This window comes from Mustela erminea, chromosome 6 (genome assembly GCF_009829155.1).
Source record: "Mustela erminea isolate mMusErm1 chromosome 6, mMusErm1.Pri, whole genome shotgun sequence".
Taxonomy (NCBI): Eukaryota; Metazoa; Chordata; class Mammalia; order Carnivora; family Mustelidae; genus Mustela; species Mustela erminea.
Window position 1 is genome coordinate 10,277,348 of NC_045619.1, and position 22,791 is coordinate 10,300,138.

Genomic DNA, 22,791 nt, shown 5'->3' on the forward strand with positions numbered 1-22,791 from the left:
ATGTGGAGTTGGCCTCACGATCACAGAATGGCTGCAACAGCTTTGACACCCAAAGCCCAGAAGAATGCTTCCTTCCTCCATCCAGAGACTTCTTTAAAAGTGAGGGAAACATTTACGGAACCATTCCCTGTCAGTCCAGGCGGAGTGGGAGCTGCCCCCTCATGGATCAGCCGACTCCAGTTCAAATCCTGCCTCGGGAGATCACGCTTTCTAGATGTGTGCCACTGTGTAAGTTAACCCCACATTCTTAGAGTATCCTCATCATTTTTAAGTAGCAGGGCTTGAACTCACGACCCTGAGATCAAGACCGGAGGCTAGATCATGGACTCCTTAACTGACTGAGCCTCCCTGGCGCCCCCTAACGCCGCCATTTCTAATCCTCCTTCCCCAAGTGGTAAAATGAGCCCAGTAAGACAAGCTCGCTGTCTTCTGAAGGCCTGAAACACATTGGTATCTAAAGCCCCCATGAGGCCCAGAGCACCGTGGGGTTAGGGCAGTAAGTACTACACACAGAAAAATGCTCTGGGCCTGCGGTGGGTTATTTCCCGCAGGAGAAAGGAGCACTCACTGGGCCAGGTCTGTACAGACCGGGCATGGGGAGCGGGTCCTCCTCCTGCAGTGCTGCCCACACACACACACACACACACACACACGGGAGCCCACACAGACATTCCGCTCGCACTTTATTAAGTACGGGAGGACGAGTTACAACGGGTGGAAGCAGTGGGAAGGCCCAGCCCCCACTCCCACCATCACTGGCACACGATAATAAACAAACAAATAAATAAATAAATAGGGGGGTGGGCATTAGGGGCAGGTGGCACAGCAAACACGGACGGCACAGGGAGGGACACGAAAGCCCCGCCCTCTGGAGCCATGGCCACCGTCTACGCTGCACCGGTACCATCATCAGGGAAGGGCGGGGCGCTCCACTACAGACCCCCGCAGAGCCACTGTGTGGACCCCACGATCACCGCCTTTGCGGAGGGGTGTCTTCAGCCCTTGGACCCTTACAGACGGAAATCTGGACCCATAGCTGGTCCAGTGAGATCCGGATTGTCAAGGGACCACGATGTCTCCGTTTCTGAATGGTTCTCTTCAGGATCTAAGAGACCAACAGGTCATTATTACCTGGTGTTCTGCTTGGTCCAACTCAGGACCAGGGACATTAAAGGCGCATTGTCACTTAGCCTTCTGACGGGTTTCAAAGAGTCATTGTCACTTGGGTTCCCAATGAAACCCTTCAGGACAGACCCATCGATGGGTCACTCTCACTTAGCCTTCTGATTGGTCCATTCAGGGAGCAGGTTGGTTACCTAGGCCTCTGATTGGTCAACAGGAAGCCAAGGCCGCTGGAGGGGCAGGTACAGCTCTAGAGGCAAACCCCGCCCCCCTCACCCCAGTCTGGGAGGGCGTAGGGGGTTAAGTGCTCAGGGTTGGGGGAAATCTTCAGTGAGCATCAAGGCCCAGATTTCCAAGGGGGGGAGGTCACAAGGGAGGAAATAAGGCCACCTGGCTGGGTCAGGCCAGTGCGAAGTGGTGGATGATGGGGCAGACAGCTTCTGGAACAGCAGAGTGCCCAGCCACCACGGGGAGGGGATGCGAGGGCCCTAACTCCTTCCCTGGGTCCCAACCCCACCAGGCTGCAGTAAACGGGGCCCGGGAGCCGGCAGCTCTTGGCCTCTTGCCTCCATCTACAGGATCAGGGTCGGGGAGGGATGGGGCTGCAGTGCCGGTCACATGGGCTCAGTCCTCCAACCCCTCCATCAAGTCCGCGATGCTCTCCACATAGTAATGGGGCACGAGATCGTGCTGGCCGGATGCCAGGTAGGCCTGGGCCTCCTCTAGGCGGGAGACGCCTGTGAGCGTGAGCAGGGTGGTCATGCCACAGCGGTGGCCGAAGAGGATGTCGGTCTCGAGGCGGTCGCCCACCATAAGCGTGCGGGCGGGGTCCACGCTGAAGTGCTCGGTGATACACTCGAACATGTAAGGGCTGGGCTTGCCCACCACCAGGGCCTGGCGGCCCGAGGCCGTCTCCACTGCAGCAGCCAGGCTCCCGGTGCCTGCAGGGAGATGGAGACCGTGGTCAGTGCCCAGTGGCAGCGGGGACGGGGGGGGGGGCAGTCAGGCTCAGACGCTGGACTTCCAGGGAGGCGGCTTGGCATGGGGGGTTAGAGGAGGCACCGAAATGAGTTAAAAGTCTTCCAAGGCTTAGCATAGCGCTAAGTATAGGTACAGACCCTGCAACCAATTGCCTGAGTTCAGACCTCATCATCTCCACCCTTCTTAGGCCAGCCATTGTGCCTCTCCGTGCCTCAGTTTCCCCATTTCTAATATGGCCCTGCAGGGGCTGAATGAGCCATATGGTGTGTAACTGGGCTTGGCTCAGTCAGTCCTTGCTAGGAACAGGGGGATCCAAGTCAGGCCTACGTTCAAGGAGGTGCTGTGGGCATTGAAGGGGCAAGTGCTTGGGAAACAGGAGCTGTGGTTGCTGCTGCGAGAATGGGGGCTCCTGGCTGCAGAGACGCGCACAGGAATGCTCATCCCCCGGCCCCAGGCAGCCTCGGTGGCCGGGAAAGTGATCACAGGGAGAGAATTCAAGCTGGAGACAAAAAGCGACATGCTTGAGGATGTCCGTGGCCCCAGTAGCTATAATAAGCAAAACTGTGAACACGCCCAAGTGTTTAACAATAGGAAGACTGTTTAGAAAAGGACAGTCCTGACTCTCAACCCAGGACCATGCGGCCCCCTGCACAATAAGTCCACTGTGTCCGTCCCACAGGCCCGTCCTTGTGCTGCAACTTTCAGCCTTCACATTAATGTCCCTGAACCAATGATGATGAGGATCGTAATTTACTGAGCACATTCTAACGCGCCAGGGGCTGTGCTGGCTGCTCACGGAAGCCCATTTTACAGATGGGAAAGCTGACCGCTCAGTGCCATTAAGTAACTTATCCAGGGTTGCACAGCCTCATAATGGGAGAGACAGGGTACATGCTCAGATGCGTCCGACCCAGTCATGTGCTGGGCCAGTTTGTCCTGGCTTGGGAGCACCGAATGTTTCATTTTCAGGGATTTCATGAGCTGGCTGTGAAAGCCACTAGGAAAAGTCAACTTATATAAACTGATGGTCTAATTATGTTTAAAATAAAGAGAATAAAGTCTCAAAGCTCATTACTTCCTAAGTATTTTGCCATTATCTATGCTCTGGAGATTCTTTACATCTATAATGATGGAAATACTATATAACGCTGTGCAGAGATCTTCCCAACTCCACATTCAGTGACTTAATGTTGCAGACTTGAACCTGGCTATCACCACAGAGATTGGGAAATGGTACAGATCAAGTCCCCCTCCCCCCCCACCCCAGTTATCAAACGTTCATCGGTACAACACGGGGCAGACCCCCCGAACGCTCTGGGTCTTGTCTCCCTTCACAGGGGAGGACATTCCGTGGCATTAAGTCAAAGTTACAGAACAGAAGAGTGGGCACAAATAGCAAGAATCCTCGGCCCGCCCAGCCCCCACACGAGGAGGGGGAAATTCCCCAGTGTCACGAGATCAGGACACGACCTGACTCAGGTCACGAGCTGACCCAGGGCAACTCTGCTGGGAGGTTCTGCCTGACATCTGACCTAGAGCTTGCTTGTTTGTTTTCTCGGGTAAGTGGGTAGGGAAGAAAAGCCATTTGCCCTGTTGGTTAGAAATTCCTTCCAGGATGGGTAGGGCTCAAGTGAGTCACCCCAAAGTGTTTTTCTCACCTCCAGAATGGTCTCAGCTGCATCAGCAATGCCCTCTCCCACCACCATGGAGCTGATCACCCTGGGCGCCCCCCATGTCCCACTTTATCCGCTCCGCTAATATTTACTGAGGCCCAACTACCCGCCAGGCACTCTGCTAGGCACTGGGCATAGAGCAGCGCGAGGGACACGGTGTCTACCCTAGGGGAGTGAGCGTCCTAGCAGAAGCATCTAAGAACATAGCTCTGTCCTCAGACCACCATTATGCTACTTCACTGAACATGCTGTAATGTGGGGTGCCTGCGTGGCTCACTTAAGTGTCTGACTCTTGGTTTCAGCTCGGGTCATGATCTCAGGGTTGTGAGGTCAAGCCCCATGTCCAGCTCTGTGCTCAACGGAGAGTCTGGTCTCCCTTTCCCCCTGCTTCTGCCCCTCCCCCTCTGCCCCATTCCCTGCTCTTATGCTCTCTCTAAAATAAAATCTTTTTTTTTTTTTTTTAAGATTTTCTTTATATATTTGACACAGAGAGAGAGAAATTACAAGTAGGCAGAGAGGCAGACAGGGGGGTCGGGGGAAGCAGGCTCCCTGCTGAGCAGAGAGCCTGATGCAGGGCTCGATCCCAGGACCCTGACTGAGATCATGACCCAAGCCGAAGGCAGAGACTTAACCGAGCCACCCAAGCGCCCCTAAAATATAATCTTTAAACAACAACAACAACATCCTGTAATCCAAGGCCGACACGTTTTGGTGGTGACATCTTTCTAAGACAGCAGGCACTTCTATTTGCCAGTTCAAGTGGCTGCCATGCGGCAAGAGGGTAAACACACAATTTAGGAGACCCACAGGGGAAGGGGATGGAGGCATTGGGGTGACAGACTTGCATTCTTTCAGATTTTATACATATCGGGGCCTTTATTAATATTTTTATACCACTGTTTCAAAGCCACATCACTCAGCTATGTACAAACAGGACATCCGTGTTATAGCCAAGCTTCTACCACCCCCTCTAGGTCGTGGGAGAGATCAACAGGGCCTGTGCGACACAGCAGGTGGGGACCGAGATGAAAGGGGCGGAGGCATATGGGCAGGGCCTGGCTGGTCCCCAGCTCCTCCAACCCACCTTTCAGAGTGGGGGGCCTCTTAACCCACAGTCGTAACCCGAACTTTGAAGCCTTCAGGAAGTAACTCGCTTTTCACAGCATGGCCCAGGACAGGCAGCAGCTGCGACAGCAGAAAGCCCTGACCAGAGCCCTCAGCTTGGATTTTTGGGGAGACCGGAATATGCAGCAAGTAGGTCTGCAACAAAGCGAGGACAGAACTAGCCTAGAATTATAGATTCTCGGCCTGGCATCAGTTCTGCCATGGCCCACGCCCGGCTCCACATTTCATCCCCGACTGCCCTGCCCTGTAGGATGCCTCCTCCAGGAACCCTTCCCAGATCCGCCTGACTCTAGGCCCTCCTTGCCACCCCATCACAATACCATGTCTATTCCTCTGTCAATGCCAGACCCACTCCCCCAGGATTTGGTATCAGTGACAGTCTAAATCAGTGGCCAGCAAGCAGGGCGTGATGGGAATCGTCCCCACCCTCAGCCTACTGGCTGGGGCACTGACTTGTCCACACACACTTACCCCTGGCAGTTAGCTGCTGCTACCATCTGTTCTTGACTAACTCAAACCCTCCAAGATGTGGGAGCCTCCACCTGCTCTTGCCTCCTCTGAAGGCCTGAATACCCAGATGACAGCAGTAAAGGGTGCCTTGGTTGGGGGTGGGGTGGCCACAAGAGCCAAGTTCAGGTCCTCCTGTTTTGAGGCAGCTCAATTCCCCTCTCTTGGCCTCAGTTTCTTTAACCGAGAAATGGGACACTTCTGGAGTAATTTGGAACTAAGAACAAACCGCAAGGTACTTCACAAAACTCTGTAATACTAGGAGAGGGGTCTGGGTACAACCCACACCTACTATGTGCCTGGCAGTCACCCTGATCACTCTCCTCTGGGAGGAAACTGGCATGGAGAGCCTTCCCATTTTACACCCAGGACAGCGATGCTCCGAGGTTATGTAACTTCAGATTACTGAGCCCTGCAGCTGGAACTGGAACTCAGGTCAAACTCCATCCACCTCCCTATGCTCATCACACACCCGCCTACAATCAGCGGCTGCCAGTGGTGTTCCCACAGCTCAACGGGGCGGGGGACACCATCCTTTCAGGCAGTTTCCAACACTCCGGCCTCAACCCCTGACTGGTGAGGGGGACAAAATGACAGGGGTCCCTGAGACAGGTTCAGGAAGGCAAGGGCTGGGTATCCGCCTGCAACCCCCTGAACCACAACAGGCCTCAGTTTTCTCAGCTGCCGTATAAGGGCCCTTAGGCTGCCCCTCCAGTGGTGGCAGTTTGAAGAATTAACAGACGTGGCCATGACAAAGCTCGCCCGGGCTCTTGCAGGGTGGGACCGGCCCTCGCGTCTCTCCAGGTCCCCACCTGTCACCTGTAGACACCCCCTCCCCGCCCCTCTCCCCAGGCGTGGAAGGGAGAGCGCAGGTCGCCACCCCACCTCGGTTTCCCCGCCAGCCCCGCGCTCACCGGGGGTTCGGCTGCCATCGCTGAGCGGGTGCCACGGGTCGCGGTCGGTGGCCACGAGGAGGCAGTCGGGATCACGCAGGTGCGCACACGCCTCGCTCAGCTTGGCGAAGGTGAAGTGCTCGTCGTAGCCCACGAGCACGGCGCGCACGCGCGGGGCCTCGCCCGGGTCCTCGCGGGGATCCCCCGCGAGGCGCAGCCCCGCGGCTCGCAGCTCAGCGCGGAGCCCCTCGCCGCCCAGCACGAACACGGCGCCCGGCGCGCCCGGCGGCCCGAGCAGGCGCTGGCGCAGCAAGCGCGCGGCGCACAGCGCGGAGCTGAACACCTGCTCGGCGCGCAGACCCCCGAAGCCGAGGCGCGCGAAGCGGAGGGCCAGCTCGGGCCGCGCGCGCCGGCTGTTGTTGCTCACGAACAGCGCCGCCTTGCCGGCCCGCGCCAGCCGCTCCAGCAGCTCCGGGGCGCCCGGCACGGCGCGCTCGCCGTTCCACAGCACCCCGTCGCAGTCGAACAGGACCCCCTGCGTCCGGCCCAGCACGTCGCGCAGGGCCGCGCCGCGCAGCCGCTCGCAGCGCGCCATGCAGCCGGTTGGCCGCCCGCACGCCCGCGCCGCGCCGCTCTCCCTCCGCGGGCACGGCGCGCCGGCCCGCAGCCCGCCCCGTGCCCCGCAGCGGCCAATCGGCGCGCCGGAAGGGCCGGGGGGCGGAGTTACGGCCTGGCCCGTGGGCCAATGGGGGCAAGTACCTCACAGAGGAGCGCGGCCTCGACCTAACGGGACCTGGAATAAAGGGTAAATCTCGGCCGCCGCCGAGGGGAGGGGACCAATGAAGACCTAGCCCTCGCCTCGTCCCCAAACTCGGCTAGGCCAGTCGCCGCCGAGTTTCGACCCCGACTGGCCAATTACAGGACGGACTAACGTTCCTCTTGGCCAATAAAGAGTTACGAATAGAAAATCTGGAGCGATTAGCCGCCCTTGCGTTCCCCAGCCAATCAGAAGCTTCGGAGAGCTGGTTGCTAGGGAGGAAGCAGAGATGCTAAGGGAGCTGTTGCCTTTGGGTCAAATCTCGTTGCCCTCTGAACCCTGGACGCTCCAGTTCTGAGCAAAGTCCAGAGAAGCATGTTGGTATGACGATAGGAAAGAGGCACGTAGTGTCTTCTCAAACTCCAGGGTCCCTGGCCTAGACCAGTCGTTCTCCGCGCTGGCTGGTAGAGTCCCCCTGGGGAACTTGTATTTTCAGATATAATTTACATACAAGTAGGATGCGCAGATCTTAAATGCACGGCTGGATGACTTTGACAAATGCGTTTTAAAAATACCAAAGCGTGGGGACGCCTCGGTGGTTCAATTGGTTAAGCTTCGGCCTTCAGCTCGGGTCATGATTCCAGGGTTCTGGAATTGAGTCCTGCATCAGGCTCCCTGCTGAGCAGGGAGCCCGCTTCTCCCTTTGCCTGGTGTTCCCCCTGCTTGTGTGCGCTCTCTCTGACAAGTAAATAAACAAAATATTTTTTAAAAAAATACTAAAGCGTAGCTGCACCCCAGAGATTCTGATTTGTTTTGGGTGGGGCCGAGATATTTTGGGCTTTTTTTAAAACACCCCAGGCCAGGGTGGAGAGGCACTGGGTCACCAAGCTGCTAGAGGCAGCCTGTCACTCAGCACCCTGGGGATGGGAGGGGATGGAGGGGGACAGAAGACCCAGTTGCCCAGGACAGTGATTGGGGTGACTTGGTTGCCTTGGTCCCCATCTGGGGAGTCTTGTGTCACAATTCCAAGTTGTCAGCCAACCTCTGAGAAGGCGCTGAAAACCTGGCCTCCAGGAGCAATCAGAGCTCCAAAGACCTGCAAAAAGCCATCCTGTCCCCCCTCTCTGAGGCTCAGATAATTCCTGCTCCCCCATGCCCTGGCCTTTTGCTCCTGTCTCAGGTGCTTTCCTTAGCTTGGATTGTTCTTCCTTCTTCCCTGACTTTTTCACCTGGACAACTCCTAAAAGACTTTTTTTTTTTTTCATTTCCTTAAAGATTTTACTTATTTGACAGAGAGACAGCAAGAGAGGGAACCCAAGGAGGGAGAGGAGAGGGAGAAGCAGGCTTCCCGCCGAGCACGGAGCCTGATGATGCGGGACTCGATCCCAGAACCCTGAGATCATGACCTGAGCTGACGGCAGACGCTTAATAGCTGAGCCCCCCAGGTGCCCCTAAAAGACTCTTTGAACCACCTCTTCCATGAAGCCTTCCTGTGCCCTCCACACACAGTCTGGGTTAGCCGGTGGGCCCCTAACTGGCTTGACGTGGGCTCCCAGTGCCATCATACTTGATTCTGACTGTCAGCTCTCCTGCATGTCTGTTCCCAGGAGCTCCTTGGGCATAGGGCTGAGCTGGGGGCCTGGCCCAGGTTCCCACACCGAGCAGCCACCGTGGTCTGCACACATATCCAGCTCTACTACTTGAGGGAGCCCTACCTGTCCCCACTCTGGGAACAGCAGAAGTTGGGGGCACCGACATCCACAGCGGCCAGCGTTTACAGGGCACTTGTGTGTGCAAGGTTGGTGCTCGGGCCTTTACGGGAACGTCTCGTGTAATCCTCAAGACACTTCTGGGGTAGAGACTGCTGTCCTGTTTCCCGGAGCACCAAGAAGTGAATTGCTCGGGCTGTGAGGGATGGACCCAGGCTCTGGAATCAGGGAGACCCGGGTCCTGATTCCACGTCCGTGCCTCATCTACTGTGTGCCCGGCAGGTCGCTTTCTGAGCCTCAGTCTCTACTCAACCAGTCAAAGGTGATGGGATTCAATTGCCCGGGAGAGGGTTCTATGGAAAAACCACGCACAGAAAAGCACAGGGGAAGAGCACAGAGTAAGCGCTGAAAACGCTGGCCCTTTTTATTTCAGACAAGAAAGATGGAAGACAGCAAAGAAGAGGGAATATCTTCCCTTTCACGCAAGGGGCTTCTTTATTTTGAGGGCAGAAAGGAAAAAACCGATGATCATGGGGGCAGCTGCTCCAGTTTTGTCCAAAATAATTTATTTGCCAGCCTTAAAAACAATACGTTGGCAAGAGAAAAATAACAGTCCTGTAGGAACAGGCAAGCCCCTCCTTCCTTCTGGCGGCTCCCCGGGGACCCTGCCAGAGAGCTGGGAGTCGGGTGAGGGCCCCCCCGCCAAGCCCAGGGCAGCTACAGAGGAAAGGGTCTGGAAGTGGAGGACTGTCCTGAGTCCTCCTTGCCATGGGGGCCGACCCAGCGGGCACCGAGGCACTTGTATGCAAAGGCTGAAGGCCCCCAGCCCGGGAAAGGGCGAGGGCCGTGTCCTGGGGGGACAGGTGGGAGGGAGGAAATGCTGAGGGGCTGTTGGCGAGGGGCGGCAGGCTCAGTCGGTCTCCGAGGTGAGGCTCCTGGGCCGGGGTTGAGGGGGGATAGCAGGGGGAGTAGAGGCCCTGCCTACAGCCTCAGGGACCCCTCCATCCTCTGGGGCCGCCCCCAGGTCCACCTGCACATTTGCACCCGGGCTGGGGGAGGCCGGCCCAGGGGAGGCTGGGCTGGGCGAGGCTGGTGAACGCCGGCTCTGGCGCCGGGCGGGCTGGGGAGGATTGGGGGGCAATGGGGGTGGCACTGTGGGGGCCCGGAGGTTGCCGCCCACCAGACGGCGGGGCAGAGCCTGGGGGGTCACAGGGCTGCTAGAGCCGGGGGGCGCGAGTGGGGCTGGAGGGGAGGAGCGTGTGCTGGAGACCTGGGGGGGCGGCATGGTGGGCCGGGCCGGCGCTGGGCGCTTGGCTGTGGAGGAAGGATGGGGTGGGGAGATGGTTAGGCATCCACCTCAGGACCTTTGTATCTGCCATTCCTTCTGCCAGGAACTCTATTCCATGGTTGACTCCTCCTCACTTAGGCCTCCCTCCATGGGTCTCACCCTCGCTAGAGTTCCCCTTCGCCCATCCCACTCTAGGTACTGTCATAGTTTCCTGTTGTACATTCTTCATAGGACTCCCTGCCCTCCGAAGGGAGCATGTCCGCTTTAATTTTGCTTGACTCCCTGAGGAGCAGGTAAACGGGAAGAGGCCGTCCTGTGTGGGGTCACCCAGCCCAGTGTTGGGGGCACAGAGTGGATATCCATACGTCTTTGTTGAACAACGAAGTGCTGGCTGTCCCCCCTGACTCTGGGGTCTCGCTCGCCTCTTGGGAGCCCACCAGAAGGCCTCCAGCCCAGTTTTCAGAGATCCCACTGCACGGTTCCAACCTCATGAGATGGCTGAGGCCAGGAGGCCCGGACTCTGGTTCCAGCCTCACCTCCTCCCACTCCCACTGTGGGTTTGGGGCAGATCATGCCCCCCGGGTCCTCAGTTTCCTCATCGGTGAGATGGGAAGCAAGCTTGGACTTCCCAGGGCTGGCACGAGAACCTTCGGGCCCCTGAAGTGCAGTGCCCCAGTGCACACGTATCCCTAGACACCCCATCCTGCAGGACCGTCCCTCTGTGACTTGTCAACTCCCGCTGGTCCAGAGGCCCTGACGGCTGCTCTTGGCTCTACACTGTACCCCCAGGTAGAAAACTCCAGGGCCTCATGGGCTGGTTGGGCCCTCCCAAGGGTCCTGGTCCCTGGCAGTGACTCCCCATCGGAACCCTGGGCCTTGGCGTTAGGCCAAGTCAACAGGTGTGGGCACCACAGGGATGCAGAGGAACTGCAGAATTCTTCTCACCACCACTGCCTCCCCACCCTTCGTTGCCCTTGGAAGCCTCCACCCCATGTTCCCTCGTATTGGCTCCGCTCTCTGGACTTCTTGACAGACTGGACCCCTCAGCCGCCCACCCCGAGATGGCTAAGCTTCACGGAGCGTGAGCTGTGTGCCGGGTAGGGTTAGGCAGCAGCGTTTAACAAACAGCCCTACAAGGCAGGTGTGGGTCTTGTTCCATGACGCAGGGGAGGAGGGGCAGGCCTGGTGAATTCACCTGCCCGGGGTCACAGAGCTGGAATCTGAACCCAGAGTGCCAGGCAGCAAACCTGAGCTCTTGGCCGCCTGGACTCCTGGCCTCGCCAGCTGTCTGAAAACACAGCCCCGCTCCCTGCCCGCCTTTCCCCTCTCCCTCCCCAAGCCAACTTACTCTTCCGAGCCATGTCCTCCGTTGGAGTGGCTGCCTCTGAGGGACTCCTACTGACCTTGGGGGAGGCTGGTCTGGGGGGCACCTCAGACTCTGCCCTAGGAAGGAAGAACAGGGTCAGGGTCAGGCCTGGCCACCTCCCAGGAGGTCTCCTGGAATCGTGGGGAGACTCCCAGCCAACAGGCTGAGTTTGGGTTCTCCCAGGACTTGTCCCCCACCACCTTGTGGCTGGGCCTGGGATCTGTCCCCAGGCTGCCCCCCTCTCCCCCAGAGGATGCTTCTGGCTTTGGCCAGGGTTTGCGTCTAGGGAAGCCCTGGTTTCTGTGTGACACTGTGACAGGGTCCTTGGATTCCCGTGGGCCAGGAAGGCGGGTGGAGCGCAGGGCCTGTATGGGCTTTTAAGCCCCATCTGAATGAACATCACTGGATGCTTTAGCCACTAGAAGTCAGAGAGCGGCTGAGAAGCGGAAGGGGAGGCCAAGGCCACGGCTCATTCCTGGCTCCCTCCAGTTCTCTGCTCACTGGCTCTTCTTAGGGATCCTGTGTTAAAGCAGCCGCCCAGTCCAGCTCCCCAACCTGCTCCCCTCTCCTACGAGGGCACGAGTCACTGCCCGGCATGACAGCATCCATCTGTCGGTGGGCTTGGTGACTCTCTCTCCCCTGCCCCGGGAAAGCAAGCGCTAAGGGCCACCTTTGTCTGCCTTGCTCATCTAGGGAAAGTCTCGGTTTGGGCCTGTGCGATAACAAGCCATGCCTGCTTGGCACAGAGCCAGGGTACTTCCAGGGGACCATGCAGCCCTTCCAGATCGAAAGGCTCAAAGAGAAGACTGGAAGGTATTTATAAGTTCCAGCTAACCAGCACCCTTGTTCCCTAAATCCCCAGGACCCCAAACAGTGCCTGGCACACAGTAGGTGCTCAGTAAAGAGCCGTATGATGAACGAGGGAACACATCAGAGGCGGGGAGGAATATCGCTCCCGAGTCTCCATCCCACCCCCTCCAATTGGGGAAACCTGGTATTTGGGATGAAAACACAATAATTACATTTCCTAAGGTATTGTTGGAAGCCCTGAGATGATGCCTCAGGCTGATGTCTTCGGGCAAAGACGGGGTCATTCCTATTTGTCAGTCCTTACCTTTCCTTGGTAGCCGCTGAGGCTGGGGCTGGGGCGGAGGCGGAGGCCGGAGCTGGGGCAGGGGCAGGGGCAGGGGCAGGGGCAGGGGCAGGGGCCGGGGGCGGAGCAGGGCCTGGGGTGGCCACAGCAATCGTTGGAAGCTCCTCAGCCTCTGGCCTGTGGCTGACCTTGTCCTGGGAATCAGGGGCTGAGAACAGGCCTGACACGTTGAAGTTGATGTCTGCGGACAGAAGGAAGCCATGTCTTAAATTCCAGGACCTCAGCCAGTGTCAGGCCCTCCCTTCCCTTTCCCCTGACACTCCGTGGCCCACGTTTCACCTTCCCGCTCCCACACGAGCCTCACAATAATCCCGCAAGGTAGGCAGGATCATGCCCATTTTACAGATGAGACACAGGCTCGGAACAGAGAAGCAATTTGCTCCAGGTCTCGTAGTGAGTTCATGGAGCTGCCAGGGACTGAGCTGAGTCTGGAGGGCACCGAGCTGGGCAGAGGAGGGCGCAGAGGGACACGTTCACAAAGGCAGGCACTTCAGGGCGCCTGGGTGGCTCTGTGGGAGAAGTGTTGCCTTTGGCTGAGGCCATGATCCCAGGGTCCTGGGACTGGAGCCCCGTATCTGGCTCCCTGCTCAGCAGGGAAGGTCTACTTCACCCTCTCCCTCTGCCCCTCTGCCCCTGCTCTGCTTTCTCAAGCTCTCTCTCTTTCAAATAAACAAAGTCTTAAAACAAAACCAAACAAAGGCAGGAGCTTTACCTCCAGGGAAGAGGGTGTCCGCCTTTTGTATCAGAGCCTCCACCACGCCCACCACCTGGATGGAGGACACGGAGGCCGCGTCTAGCTGGGCATGGTCCCTGGAGCAAAAGGGAACAAAAGCGAGCGGTCCATTCCGTAAAGTCTTCATGAGCCCAGTTCTCTTTCTGGCCCAATGAGATCAAGTGCCTGTTCTCACCAAGCTCGCAGACGGGCGCCTGGGTGGCTCAGGGGGTGAAGCATCTGCCTTCAACTCAGATCATGCTCCCTGCTCAGCGGGGAGTCTGCTTCTCCCTCTCCCTCCGCTGCTCCCTCCCCACACCTTCTCTCTCTCACATAAATAAATCTTCAGAAAAAAAAGAAAGCTCGCAGACCACCAGTGGGCGGCCAGTGTGTCGCTCACAGGCCCGTTCCCCCTCCTTCTCCCGTGACAGTCTTCACTAGGCAGGATGGTTCCCTTTCCCTCGCAGTTCTGGGATCTAGGAAGCCTCTACCGAGTAACCATCCTCAGCAAATGAATGAAATCTTTCTGCCCTCTGTGGCCAGGTGCATTGAAACGACCCCTCCCATAGCACACCCGGCACTTCACAGCTTGGAAACCATTTCTCCATTCATTGTCTAATTCCCAAAGCAAAACCCCTTCAGAGTCGGTATAATTTCTCTCCAATTTACAGATAAAGAAATGGAGATCCAGAGAGTGATGTCCAAAGGCATTTCTGGAAGGGCGAGGGGGTGGGGCTACAACCAGATCTCCGGGCTCCCCGCACTCCAAGCTCCCCATTATCACTCTCACCCGGGACGCCTCGCTCCAAAACCCTGTGGGGTCCACGTTCCCTTTGGGCCGCTGCTCACGGCAAGCCTTGAGATGGGGAACTCAACCCACTGCAAGGATGGGGAAGCTGAGGCCCATGGGAAAAGTAAGCAGCAGACGGCTGTGGTTGGCGGGGGGACTGCCCTCTTCCCCTCACCCTTCTTTCTCTGGGGGCCACAGCAGGTTGGGCCCCAGGACGATGGCGATGTTGCTGGGGGTCATCTTATTCACCTCCTGCTCCTCGGCCAGCCGTGCCAGGAACTTCAGCAGGTACCTGGGGAGGCAGAAGGTAGGTACGGTCACGGACAGGGCCACGAACACCCAGTGATGCCCCTGAGGCCCAAGACTTTCTCAGCCTGGGGTTTCCAAAGAGTGGCAAAGGTCCCCCTCAGGATGATTTTTTTTTTCTTTTTAAAGATTTTATTTATTATTTGACGGAGAGACACAGCGAGAGAAGGACACAAGCAGGAGGAGTGGGAGAGGGAGAAGCAGGCTCCCTGCTGAGCAAGGAGCCCAATGTGGGACTCAATCCCAGGACCCTGGAATCATAACCTGAGCTGAAGGCTGACGCTTAACTGACTGAGCCACCCATGTGTCCCTAAAATTTTTTAATAGCTAAATGAGTTGACCTGCTGAGTGCCACACATGTGTGGGGCGCGGAGCTAAGCTGAGAATCTTCCTCCCTGCCCTGTGAGGTAGGAACTGGTATGCTCTGTGTTTTCCTGATGAGGGCACGGAGGCACAGAGAGGTCAGACCACCTGCCCAAGGCCACACAGCAGCAGAGGTGGGAACTTCAAGCCAAGTGGCATGGCTTCAAAGGTTTTAGGAGTGCGTTTAGCTCAGTGTCTAGTAGGAAAAACATGACTAGCCCGTCTTGGCTGTGGTTTCCGAGATATTGCCTAGGATGAGGGGCTGGGCTTGGGCTCACCTGAGGTTGTTGAAGCTCTCCCGGGGCAGGCGGCCGCACACCTGTTGGAGGGCCTCCAGCCGGGCCCCTGACTCCTTTAGGCTGGGGATGGGGAGAAACCTGGTGAGCCAGTCCAGGAACCCACCTCCACAGGCCCACCGTCTCCAGCATCCCCATCTGCCCCCCACCTCACCTGGCTGCCCTCAACCAATCATCATAGAGGTCAAAGGTCATCAGGGGCTCTGGCAGCTCCCGCAGGTAGGACTTGAGGGCACCTGAAGTGGTGGCAAGAGTCTCAGACACGGTTCCCGAGGCCCCCACCTCCACCCCGGTGCCCGGCACTCGGCATCTGTTAGGAACCAGGCCCTGTTCACACTGACGTGACCAGGTCTGATCATTTCTTTGGGCCCTGGGCCTTTTGGAGAAAATGATGACATCTGGCAGACTTGTTCCCAGCCAGATGTCCACGCATGCAAGGGGGTTCATCATCAAGCCCTCCCCTCCCCCTCCACGGACCCCTGTGTGTCCTGAGGTGTCGATCACCAGGCCTTCAGCCAAACTACCACGGGTGGGAGTGCTCCAGGCAGCTGAGAGGAAGGGATTCGGGGGGAAAGCCCTCTTCCCGGGGCTCCAGGGAGCAGGCACCTGCCACGGCATGGGGGTCAGAGCAGAACTCCTGCAGGCTGCAGGGGTCCGAGGCCATGGTCTGCTTGAGACGCTTCAGCACTGAGGCTCCCGCGGCCAGACGGAAAAGGCCCTGGGGTACGAGAGGAAATGGACAGGGGGTCACGGACGGGTGGGCAGGGGAGGATGCCCTGGCTCACTCGGGGTGGGCCCCTGGCAGTCACGGGGCACATGTCCCCCCAAGTCTGATGGGCGGTATGGGGCCCATGGTGTGTACAGCTGCCCTTGCTCTCAAGGTCTAGGATTTGGCCCAAAGTGGGAGATCTGGGAGAAGCTGGCAAAGAGGTGGGGAGACAGGGGTCTGGTTAGGAGTGGGAGGGAGAGAAGAGGCCAGGCAGCGCTGTCAAGAAGCCTAAGCTAAGGGGTGCCTAGGTGGCTCAGTTGGTTAAGCAACTGCCTTTGGCTCAGGTCATGATCGTGGAGGCTGGGATCGAGTCCCACATCGGGCTTCCTGCTCGGCAGGGAGTCTGCTTCCCCCACTGACCTCTCTCCTCTCATGCTCTCTCTCTCTCTCTCAAATAAATAAATAAAATCTTAAAAAAAAAAAAAAAAGAAGCCTGAGTTGGCCTTCGAGCAGGTTCTACCCCCTAAGGATCTGGGCTCAGGAACGGAGCTGACACACTAGGGACCGCCTGATGCAGGCGGATGGACGCGGCCGCCTGCAGCAGGGGCCGCACGGTGGGGCCCAGGCCTTACTGACACCCTCCCCTGTGCCGTGGGCACACGTTCCTCGTGGCCTCCGTCTCCCCCTTATAGAAGGCAGCCAGTGAAGGCTTCCTGCAGGGGTTTCTGGGATTACTAAACGGAGCAAGAAACGTAAAGGCCTTAGGGCACAGCGGCTGCCTCACGGGCATCCCCAAGTGAGTGGTGGTGTCAGCCTGGCAGCAGGAGGCCGTGGCCTCATGGGACCTGGGCTCTAACGGTGGGGTCACAGCACCAGCACAGGGCAGCCTGAGGGGGCTGTGGACAGAGGGAGGGCCCCAGGGCTCCGGCCCGACCTGCCCCCGTGGGTCCCACCTCTTCCTTCATGCCGTCAGAAAGGAGCATCATGACACAGGCCTCGATGGGCAGGGCGATGTCCCGGCCCAGATTTTGCAGGTGGGTTTCCAGGGGCACCCCATACACCCCGAGGGGGGTGGCCGTCGTCAAGGGGGAGGGGTCTGCAGGGATGAGACAGATCAGCGGCCCAGGGTCCTCTCCTCCCTGGCAGCCAGGGTACCCCTAGAGATCCGCAAAGCCTACTGCTTTGGCCAATGGTACCACCTCCCGCCCAATCACCCACACCACAGATCCTGAAATCATCCAACATCTCTCCCGAACCCCCCCAACTCCACCGATGCCACCCCAGTCCAGGCCACCATTCCCTCCCTTCTGCCTCCTAAAGTTCTCCTGACTCCAGTCCTGCCCCTTCACTCCATCCTCTACGTAGCAGATGACCTCTCTATCACAAATCTCATCGGAACTAATCTGCCAGCTTCTTAACAGGCCCGGAGTAGGGCCGGGGTTGGGGGTGTGGGGCCGGGCCCTGCCTCTGTCTGTACCTGCTTGGCTGTGGTTCTCCCTCAGCTCAGCCAGGGCTGTGTCCAGCGAGCTCAAAGACCTGCGATGGTAATCAGCTTGAATCTCCATGAGCTGCGGAGACAGGGGGGCACCCCCAGAGGGAGTGAGGGAAGTTACGCCACCTTGGAGTCCCTAAGAACACCCTCCTCCCTCCCACATCTGGAAGGGTGTCCCAGTGGCCCCTGGTGTCCACCCTTGAGTTCCAGTGGCTGGAGCCCCGTCTAGGGACTCACGTGGATGAAGTAGTTGGCATACGTGTCCTCCTTGGTGGCGAAGTGGTAGAGGTCGGCCAAGTACTCGTCCTTGGAGACAGAAAGGAGGGGGCTCGCACCGGTGAGGCTGGGGCCCAGAGGGGAAACTGAGACCCAGAGGGGTGAATGACTTGTCCAAGCTCTCTGTGGAGGGCCCTGGTCACGTCTCCTCTCTCTGGTATAGTCTGCACTTGGGGACGGCCCACAGGAACCCCCTGGAACTCCCAAGGGACGTTGACAGCTTCTAGCCCTCATCTCTGTGCCACACCCTTCGCGAGGTGCTTATGTCCTTGACCATTCGCTCCTTGACTCACTCAGCAAGCCTGCGGGGATGGCGGCCAGGACACCAGGTCCCTGCCTCCCAGGAACCGAGTACGCGGCATAGACAGGAGGCTAAGAGCTCGGAGGCTCACTCCCTGGGATCAAATCCCGGCTCTGCCGCTTGCCAGCTGTGTGGCCCTGGGTGAGGCAGATCACCTCCCGGAGCTTCCCCTCCCTGAAATGGGGACAGGACCCACCCTTGCCGCCCCTCACCCCCATCCTGGGAACCCACAAGCGCCACTCACCTTGCTGGTCTCCACCCTCTTCTTCAGCTCCTCCTCCTCCTCCTTCAGCGTCTCCATCTTGGTGGCCGTGGCCGTATGACCGTAACTGCCAGTGCCGCTGCCCAGGCCCTGACCACCGCCTGAGTTCTTAGCTGCCTGAGTGAGCCTGGCAACAACGATCCCGAGGTGGGGTGGTCAGTGTCCCCCACACTGCCTGTCCAGAGCCAAGGGTCCCTTCCATATGCCTGACCGCCCAGGATTCTGGGATTTATGGATCAACATCCCAGAGCCCCACTTGCCCTGAGCCTCCTTTTCAGCCTGGGGGACCGTGAGTGCTCGAGGCCGCCCCCTGGTGGCGGGCTTGGTGATCGCAGCCAGCCAGCCCCAGGTGGGCGGGGCCTTCCTGCAGTCCAGGCATCTTGGAGGATCATTTCTGGCTCTCCTAGTCTCTGGGGGTCACCCTCAGCTAGCATGAGCACGTACACACATGTTCACAGAGACTAGGTGTGTACACGAGGGCACACACTGTCGCCAGCGGGCCCTGCCACAGCCTCTGAGTGTGGATTCTGCGGCTGCCTATGGGGGCTGACCAAGGTGCGGAGCCCACCTAGGGGCTCTGGCTCCCACCTGCTTTTCAGGGTGTTCCAGTCTGACACCAGCTTCTGCAGGCTCTTCTTGTGCTTAAGAATGACTGGCAGCTCTTCCTAGGGGGGAGGCATGGGGAAGGTGGAGGTCAGCGGGCAGAGGAGGCTGGGGAGGGGGTGGGGCTGGGGGCGGGGCTGGGGGGGAGTCTGGAGGGTCACCTCGCTCAGCTTGCTGAGCGGCTGCAGGACATCCCTCTCCAGAGTCATCTCAAACTCAGCCAGAATGCGGGCCAGCTGGTTCTGAATGGCGCAGCTCATCTCTAAGGCCTTCCTGTGGACACAGCACCCATTGGGCCCAGCTCCTCACACCCACGCAGTAACACTGGGTGGGGCCTCCTCCCTCCCCATCACCCCCTGTCCCTTCTAGCTCTCCTTCATCTGTCAGCTAAGCACCCCCACTCCCAGGCCTGGCAGCCTTCTCTGACCTGGACACTGACCACCCCCCTATCCCTAGCGCAGATGCTAACTGACCCTCAGCCTGGTCATCCTTCCACGGGGGATGCCCTTCCTCACCTGGACCCCCTCCCAGCCCAGATCCGCCCCCCTTGGCACCTCTGGGTGAGGGCTGGGGCCCGGTCCATGCTCACCCCATGCTGGAATCGGGGTCCAGCTCCTTGAAGCTCTCAGCCATCGTGGTGGACAGAGCCATGAGGGGAAGCTTCTTCTGCAGGAAGGCCAGGGTCTGGCTGTGAGCATGAATGTGCTCACTTGCCGGGTCTCCCTCCACCCCACCTAACACACAGAGGGCTCCTTGGGGACAGCGCCCCTGCTGAGACTCTTGGTATGGCCAGGGGAGGAGGGAAGCCAAGAGGGCCACAGTCTTAAGTGGGAGTGGAGACGGGAGGACGGCCAGGCAGGGCAGAGTGGCATCTCCCTGTGACCATGTCACCCACCCCATCTTTACCCTCTCCCAGAAACCAATCAACTGGGCCTGAAGAAACCATCGAGTACTCTCGCACAGAGGTGGCAGGCAGCCGGGCCAAGGTCACACAGCTGGACAGAGGACGAATGGAGGCCCTGGGAGCAGTCTGGGGGTGGGGCTCTTCCCCTGCCCCAGGGCATCGGTGGCTCTGCACTTAGTCACTGCTAAGCTCAAAACACTCCCATCTAGAGTTAGGAAGAGCCCCAGCTTGAGTCAGAAAGACCAGGGATCAAGCCTCGGTTTTGCCACTAACGCACTGTGTGACCTTAAGACTTTACCTCTCTGTGTTTCCTCGTCTGTACAAAGTACTAATAAAGGCAGCCTCCTCCTAGGGGTGTCGTCAGCGGGACGTGAGGCAATGCGCTAACAGAGCTTAGCAACAGACTCGTTGATTAATACCAGTGAGTATTAGTATCAGCTTAAATGCCACTTCCTTCAGGAAGCCCTCAGGCACTGCCTCAGTTCAGAGGGCCTGCTCTGCTCCGCTCTGGGGGCTGACAGGACAGAGAAGTTTGGGAGCTGTCAGAGGCCTGGCCTTGTCTCAGGGGATCCGTGCTGCGGGGGCCAGGGTGGAGAAGAGATGGGGTAAAAACAGAGCCTCGTGAGTGGGGTGCCCGAGGGGTCTTGGGACAGCGCAGGCTTCACCCCCTCGGTGTGCCAGAGGCTCAAACTAGCAGGGAGACCCCAGCCCTGACCTCACTCTCCCACTGGGTAGAGGTGTCCTGTGTGGGCCCCAACTTCCTGGGACCCCCACTCACCACCCGCTTGTCCATGTCCGCCCCGCTCTGGCCCTGCAGACAGGCCTGCAGCCGCTTGTGGACATTGTGGGCTGCTCGCTTGGCCGGCTCCAGCCGCTGTTCCACCTGGGTGGGGGGTGCTCAGAGTTGGTGGCTCGTGGGAGGTTGCTGTCCCCCCGCCCCCCCCCCCCCCGTTCATTCCCAGAGCAGGAACCACCTTTCCCTTCCCTCCTCCTGGAGACCCCATGGCCAACAGCTTGGGGAATGACTCAGCCCGGCCCCCCCCAGATGGCGTCCTGGCCGGGTCCTCCGCTGACAGCTTGCGCGGGCCTGCCTTGCCACCCGCTGCCAGCCCAGGCTTGTACCTGCTGCAGGTCCTCCCCCAGGAACTCGGCGGTCTCCGGGGTGCTGTGAGGGAGGGAGGAGCTTCTGCTGAGGCTGCCCAGGTTAGGAAACCCCCTGCCTCCCCCTGGCCCCTCAAGAGGGCACCTGGACCCTGGTCGCTTCCAGTGCCCCTCCTCTCCTTGAGGGGCCCGCCCTGGGTGGCCGGCCTGTCTGCCTCATCCCAGTCGGAGCACATTCCATGGGGGCGGGAATAGGATACTCGGCTTTTTCCTCCTCCACCCAGGGCTGTGTCCTGAGAGAGGGTGGATGAAACCCTAAGCGGCGGGCTTGGGAAGCCACCCCAGCCTCTGTTGCGCTGACCCTAGGGAGAGGAGGCCGGGCCGGCCCCAAGAACGGGAAGTGTGAGATCTCAGACTCCTGGGCTGTCAGACACACAGGACTCTGGACTGGAGTGGTGTGCAGGCCCTGGCCCTCTGCCCAGGGACACATGGGGACACTGAGGCCCAGAGCAAGGAGGATTGACCTCCCTGGCTCTAGTTTCCCAAGGCACAGATGCCTATGTGAGCCTGGACACTCGGTCCCCTCCTCAGGGCCCAGAAAATGGGAAACTCCCAATGCAGGGAGAAGAGGAGAGATGATAGGCCCTAGGAGCTCCCCAAACTTCTGGCCTCCACCCCATAGGCTCTGGGGCCCTGGGGGTGGGGTAGGTGAGAGCAAAGAGGCCCAGGGATGTTTCCACCTGAGGCTGGGAAAAGCAGAAGCAAGATAGAGAAGCTGGAGGCCTCCAGGCTGCGGGTAGGGTGGGGGAGAGGCACAAAGCTGGACGAGCAGGCCCCTCCTCCCACCACACCACACCGGGACCTTGTCTCCTCCCCTCCCCCAAAGTCTAGGGCACTGACCACTGCCCCTTCCCCCCAGGCAACCAGAGATGGTTAGCTGTCCCCATTGTACAGAGGGGACAAGTAAGGCCAGGGAAGACCGTTCGCTCAAGAGGCTCATGGAGGCCGAGAAGACCCAGCATCCTAGATCCTCCCTGGCAGGCAAAGGGGTGGGGGTGCCCCCTTCCCCAAAGGACCTTGCCCCTCCTGCCCTGGCCGAGAGGTGGGGGTGGCATTCAGAGGCATGGGAATGAGAGTAGACCTCTGGCCAGTTCGAGGTTGGCTGTCCCCGACCTCTCCCACCCCTCCACGTCCCCGAGGATCCGGCGGGGGTGAGCGTGGGGCTGGGAGGGAGCGGGTTGACACTCACCGTCCCAAGCTGCCCGTCTGGGCCAGCTGCCGCATGCGATGCAGCTGCCTCTTCATCATCTTGGGCGCGGGCTGGGGGCCGCGGGGTCACGGGGGGGAAGGCGGCGAGGGCCCGGCAGCCCCCGGCCCAGCCTGCCTGCGCCGGCAGCGCCGCTCTCGCCCCGGATGGGTGGGCGGCGCTCTCCGCTTCCTGGGCCAGCCGCGCTCCGGCGGCCGCTCGCTCCCTCCTCCTCCGCGCGCGACTCCGCCCCCGGCCCCCAGGTCACTCCTCTCTCCAAGTTTGTTTTCTCGTTCGCCCCCGGCTTCCGGGAGCCCCGCAGGCCCCCGGCCGGTCCCCGCGACGGTCGCGCCGGCGGCCGCCTGGCGGTCCACAGGTTGTGTGGCGGCCCCGCCCCCCGGTCCCGCCCCGCCCAACCCGGGTGGCGGGAAGCAGGTAAGACGGCTCCTGCCACCGCGCGGCCGCATTCTGGGCTCCACCCCTCCCGCCGGCCCGAGGGCCCTGGGTTTCAGTAACTTCTGCACCCCTCTTAAAGGCAAGGAGGGTTCCATGCTTGGGAGCCAGAGGCCAAGGACGGGCCTCTTCAGCCCGTACTGGCCCATCTGGGCTTGCCCAAGGATGCTGCCTTGGACTCCCTCTCCAGAGGACCTCTTGGCCAACTGGAGCTAAAGATTACCCCCTCCCTCCTCCCCTGCTGGAGACCGGCTGGGGGACTTTGGCTTCCTGGGGCCACCTTGCTGCTTTGTGCCCTTGGACAAGTCCCTGGAACTCTGGACTTGCTGCCTTTAATGGTCTGATGGGCCGGACAGCTGCCCATCCTGGAGAGTGAACCATGACCCTGCCTATTCCTGTCTCC

General features: G+C 59.4%; 1 protein-coding gene across 4 annotated transcripts; it reads right to left on the minus strand.

Moving 5' to 3' along the window:
* Window positions 1-666: 666 nt before the first annotated feature.
* On the minus strand, window positions 667-22,170 carry LOC116592801 (pyridoxal phosphate phosphatase). Of its 4 annotated transcripts, none has more exons than XM_032346338.1 (18): window positions 21,939-22,170; window positions 20,711-20,753; window positions 20,367-20,471; window positions 19,274-19,350; window positions 18,846-18,957; window positions 18,670-18,746; window positions 18,064-18,208; window positions 17,480-17,548; window positions 17,228-17,318; window positions 16,704-16,846; window positions 15,648-15,759; window positions 15,196-15,277; window positions 15,024-15,104; window positions 14,252-14,368; window positions 13,287-13,384; window positions 12,536-12,755; window positions 11,404-11,498; window positions 667-2,063 (listed from the first exon to the last, which is right to left on the minus strand). In XM_032346338.1, the coding sequence occupies exons 1-18, from the start codon at window positions 21,995-21,997 to the stop codon at window positions 1,747-1,749; spliced, it is 2,043 nt and encodes a 680-aa protein (XP_032202229.1). In that variant the 5' UTR covers window positions 21,998-22,170; the 3' UTR covers window positions 667-1,746. The 4 variants fall into 4 exon arrangements, with proteins under 4 accessions (XP_032202229.1, XP_032202228.1, XP_032202226.1 ...); XM_032346335.1 differs by lacking the exon at window positions 667-2,063 and adding an exon at window positions 9,239-10,081 and having other exon boundaries at window positions 21,939-21,997; XM_032346336.1 differs by lacking the exons at window positions 667-2,063; window positions 21,939-22,170 and adding an exon at window positions 9,239-10,081 and having other exon boundaries at window positions 19,274-19,372.
* Between the last annotated feature and the right edge of the window lie 621 nt (window positions 22,171-22,791).